The sequence below is a fragment of the Anomaloglossus baeobatrachus genome, chromosome 3 (assembly GCF_048569485.1).
Source record: "Anomaloglossus baeobatrachus isolate aAnoBae1 chromosome 3, aAnoBae1.hap1, whole genome shotgun sequence".
Taxonomy (NCBI): Eukaryota; Metazoa; Chordata; class Amphibia; order Anura; family Aromobatidae; genus Anomaloglossus; species Anomaloglossus baeobatrachus.
Genome location: NC_134355.1, coordinates 673,622,112 through 673,626,712, shown reverse-complemented (window position 1 = coordinate 673,626,712; position 4,601 = coordinate 673,622,112). Strand labels below are relative to the sequence as shown.

General features: G+C 43.7%; 1 protein-coding gene across 1 annotated transcript in view; it reads right to left on the bottom strand.

Moving 5' to 3' along the window:
• The window catches only part of SOX7 (SRY-box transcription factor 7), a 5,018-nt gene extending 2,270 nt beyond the window's left edge, over nucleotides 1-2,748 (bottom strand). The window contains exon 1 of the mRNA XM_075338837.1: nucleotides 2,405-2,748. Within this exon, the coding sequence (XP_075194952.1) occupies nucleotides 2,405-2,633 (229 nt within the window). The 5' untranslated portion in view covers nucleotides 2,634-2,748. The remainder of the gene's footprint in view (nucleotides 1-2,404) is intronic.
• Between the last annotated feature and the right edge of the window lie 1,853 nt (nucleotides 2,749-4,601).

Sequence of the window (4,601 nt, the reverse complement as noted above, 5' to 3'; positions counted from 1 at the left end):
AAGAAAAGAAAAAAATACAAGAGAGAAATAATGAACTTATACAAGAGAAACTGAGATTTCCTGATCTGTCTAAACTTAAAAAAGCAACAACAAATAAACAACAAAAAAAAACAACAAAAAACACAGATAGAACCTTTGATGATCAGGGTCTTATACACAGGACATGCACTGGGTATTATAGATGTGTTTCAGATACTTAGTATATAATGACATAGTATATACTAGACAGAAAGAATCACAAAAGTGAAAGAACATAAGCAACACAGGAGACAAAAAAAAAAGAAAAGAAAAAATACAAGAGAGAAATAATTTATACAAGAGAAAAAAATATAGAAACACAAGAGAGAAAGAAATACAAGAGAAAAAAAAAAGAAAGTAACAAGAGAGAATGAAAGAAAGAAATACAAGAGATATAAAGATAAAAATACAAGTGAAAAAAAAAATACAAAAAGAGTAAGAAATACAAGAGCGAAAAAGAAACATGACAGAAATAAATAAATACATGATAGGAAGAATGAAAGAAATACAAGAGAGAAAAAAGAAACACGAGATGGAAAGAAATACAAGTGAAAAAAAAGAAATACAAAAGAGAAAGAAAGAAACACGAGAGAAAAAAAGAAACACATGGCAGAAAGAAAGAAATACAAGATAGAAGAAATGAAAGAAATACAAGAGAGAAAGAAAGAAACAAACACATGATGGAAAGAAATACATGGGAGAAAGGTATACAAGAGGAGATAAAAAAAAGAAAAGAGAGAAATAAGTACATGATAGAAGTACTGAATTAAAGAAAAAAACAAGAGAGAAAGACACAAAAGAGACAGAAATTAAAAGAAAAAACACAAGAGATAAATACAAGAGAAAAACTAAATAAAAAAACACACAAAAGAGAAATAAATACAATAGAAAAAAAATACACAAATCGGAAAGAGAAAAAAAAAACAACACGAGAGACAAAAATAAGAAACCCAAAAGACAAAGAAAAAAAAGAAACACAAGAGAGAAAGAAACACAATTGAGAGAAATAAATACAAGAGGGAAAAAAAGAAAGACACACAAGAACTAAATATATAAATAAATACAAGAAAGAAAAGAAAAAAAGAGAAAGTAAGAAGAAACGAAAAAGAAAGGTGTATTTCAGACTCTTAGTATATGTAGAGATCTCTACCTTTATGTTCAATACAACAACTATTTTACAAGTTTACTAATAATGGATTACTATAAAAATAATAATAATACAAAAAAATAATACGAAAAGTGCAGCATGAACATTTTTCCAGTGAGATGTTTCCGGAGAAGTGGAAGCGTCAGAGCTCAGAGGAGGCCGATAAGGAGTCCGGGCCGCTCTCTGCAATCAGGGGCTTCCTCCCAGTCCCCGGGTCCAGGGAGTCCTATAACCAGTGGAGTCCCCGAGTCCAAGGAGTCCTATAGTCAGTAGAGTCCAGGGGGCCTAACATCAGCAGAGTCCCCCTGTCCAGGGAGCTCTATAACCAGCAGAGTCCCCGGGTCCAGGGGGCCTATAACCAGCAGAATCCCCCGGTCCAGGGAGCTCTATAACCAGCAGAGTCCCCGGATCCAGGGAACTCTATAACTAGCAGAGTCCCCGGTCCAGGGGGCCTATAACCAGCAGAGTCCCCCGGTCCAGGGATCTCTATAACCAGCAGAGTCCCCCGGTCCAGGGAGTCCTATACCCAGCAGAGTACCCCGGACCAGGGAGCTCTATAACCAGCAGAGTCCCCCGGACCAGGCGTCCTATAACCAGCAGTCCCCGGGTCCAGGGAGCTCTATAACAGGCAGAGTCCCCGCGTCCAGGGAGCTCTATAACAGGCGGAGTCCCTCGGTCCAGGGGGCCTATAACCAGCACAGTCCCCGGTCCAGGGGGCCTATAACCAGCGGAGACACGGAAAGAGCGAACCTGACCGCAGCTAATCCTTCCTGGGAGGGGACGTTCTCCCACAGACGGGCAGGGATTATACACATATTATACTGTAATATTATTTGTTTTCTTATTAGTATTATTATTGCTAATAACAACAACAACCGTGACATCAGATAGTCGGCCTGTGTAGTGTGAACAGTGTCATTAGCATATGAAGGAATGCGACAAATCGCTTCACTGTCTCAATGAACAGCAATGTCTGAAGCTTGTTATTTTTGGAGGAACTCCTGGGTTCCTCATCTTTAGGCTCCTGCATGTACTGACAGGAGGTGCGGGAACTTGAGGTTCCTGCGATACTACTTGGGGTAAATACCATTACATACAGTAAAATCCTATTTGTCTTTTTATGAATAATTGGAAGGTGATTAAATATATGTATGATTTTCTGAAGGATTAATTGTGACTATACACCATCATTATAAGATGGTGTGTCCCGAGGAGCTGACACATCGGGGCTGTTCTTACCCAGCATCTTGCTGAGCTCCGCATTGTGCAGGTCCGGGTTCTGCACCGCCAGACGCTTCCTCTCGTCCTTTGCCCAAACCATGAAGGCGTTCATGGGTCTCCTGATGCGGGTCTCTGAGCCTTTCTCCCTTGGAGACCTGTGTGGAGACAATCCATCTGAGAGGTCTCCATCCATGGTGGAGCAGTCCAAACCATCAGACCAGGAGTAAGATCCCATCAGTGCAGTCATGTCTTGAGCACCTCTCTCTTTGGCTTTTGACTTTAGAGCACTGGGAGGTAACTGATTTGCTTGTTTGCTTCCTCAGACTCCAGATTCTTCACCTCACCCTCTTCTCGTCAGGAGACACTCCTTAAAGAGTGTGCACACAGTTTCTGCCAGCCCGATGTATTTATCAGCTCTTAAGAACAACTTCCTCCAATGGCTATAGTCTTCTCCAGCCCAGCTCCACCCAAGAACTGTGAAAATATGACACAAGCTCACCTCTCCAGCCCCAGGCTGTAACTGCTCTCACACCAAGACAACATGCTTCACCCAGCACTCAGCCTAAGAGACACCACGTACCTCTCACCTCCCCCTATAAGTACACACAGTCCTATAGGCAACTATACACAGAGCGCATTCTAGACAAGTGTCACATCAAAATCTGTATCCGTCCAACTCATTAATGGGACCAAGATAATCTGTGCCCCCCCCTCCTCCCAACAAACCAAAAGCACCTAGATAACATGCATCCCCCAACGGGAACCAGAATAACACACATCCCCCAACACACCAACGGAAACCAGAATAACCTGCACCCTCAACACACCAAGGGGCACCGGATAACATGTATCCCCCATGGGATCCAGAATAACATGCATCCCCCAACAGGAACCAGAATAACACGCATCCCCCAACACACCAACGGAAACCAGAATAACCTGCACCCTCAGCACACCAAGGGGCACCAAAATAACATGTATCCCCCATGGGAACCAGAATAGCATGCATCCCCCAACACACCAAGAGGCACCAAGATAAAATGCACCCCTCAACAGACTAAGGGGAACCAGAATAACATGCATCCCCCCCAACACATTAACGAGAACCAGAATAACACGCATCCCCCAACACATTAACGAGAACCAGAATAACATGTATCCCCAAACACACCAAGGGGCACCAAGATAACCTGCACCCTCAACACACCAAGGGGCGCCAAGATAACCTGCACCTCCAACAAACCAAGGGGCACCAAGATAACATGCTTCCCCCACGGGAACCAGAATAACATGCATCCCCCAACACACCAAGGGTAACCAAGATAAAATGCACCCCCCAACAGACTAAGGGGAACCAGAATAACACGCATCCCCCAACACACCAACGGGAAGCAGAATAACATGTATCCCCCAACACACCAACAGGAACCAGAATAACACGCATCCCCCAACACACCAACGGGAACCAGAATAACATGTATCCCCCAACACACCAAGGGGCACCAAAATAACCTGCACCCTCAACACACCAAGGGGAACCAGAATAACATGTATCCCCCAACACACCAAGGGGCACCAAGATAACCTGCACCCCCCAACAAACTAAGGAGTGCCAAGATAACATGCATACCCCACTGGGAACTAGAATAACATGCATTCACCAACACACCAAGAGGCGCCAAGATAATAGGTATCCCCAAAAACACTAAGAGTCACCAAGATAATATGCATCTCCAACACACTAAGGGAAACCAAGATAACATGCATCCCCAACCGGAAAAAGAATAACATGCATCCCCCAACAAACCAAGAGTCACCAAGATAATAGGCATCCCCCAAGACACTAAACGGCACCAAGATAACCTGCATCCCCCAAGGCTCCAACAAGCACCAAGATAATATTAATCCCCCAACACACCAAGGGCCTCCAATAAAATATGCATCCCACAAAACACCAATAGGCACCAAGATAATCTGCATCCTCCAACACACAAAGAGGCACTACAATAATATCCCCAACACACAAAAGGGGCACCAAGATAATATGCATCCCCAAGACACTGAACAGCACCAAGATAACCTGCACCCCCAACAAACCCACTGGCATCAAGATAATCTGCATCCCCCAACACACCAAAAGGCACCAAGGTAACCTGCACCCCAACACACTAAAAGGCACCAAGATAACCTGCATACCCAACACACCCACGTGCAC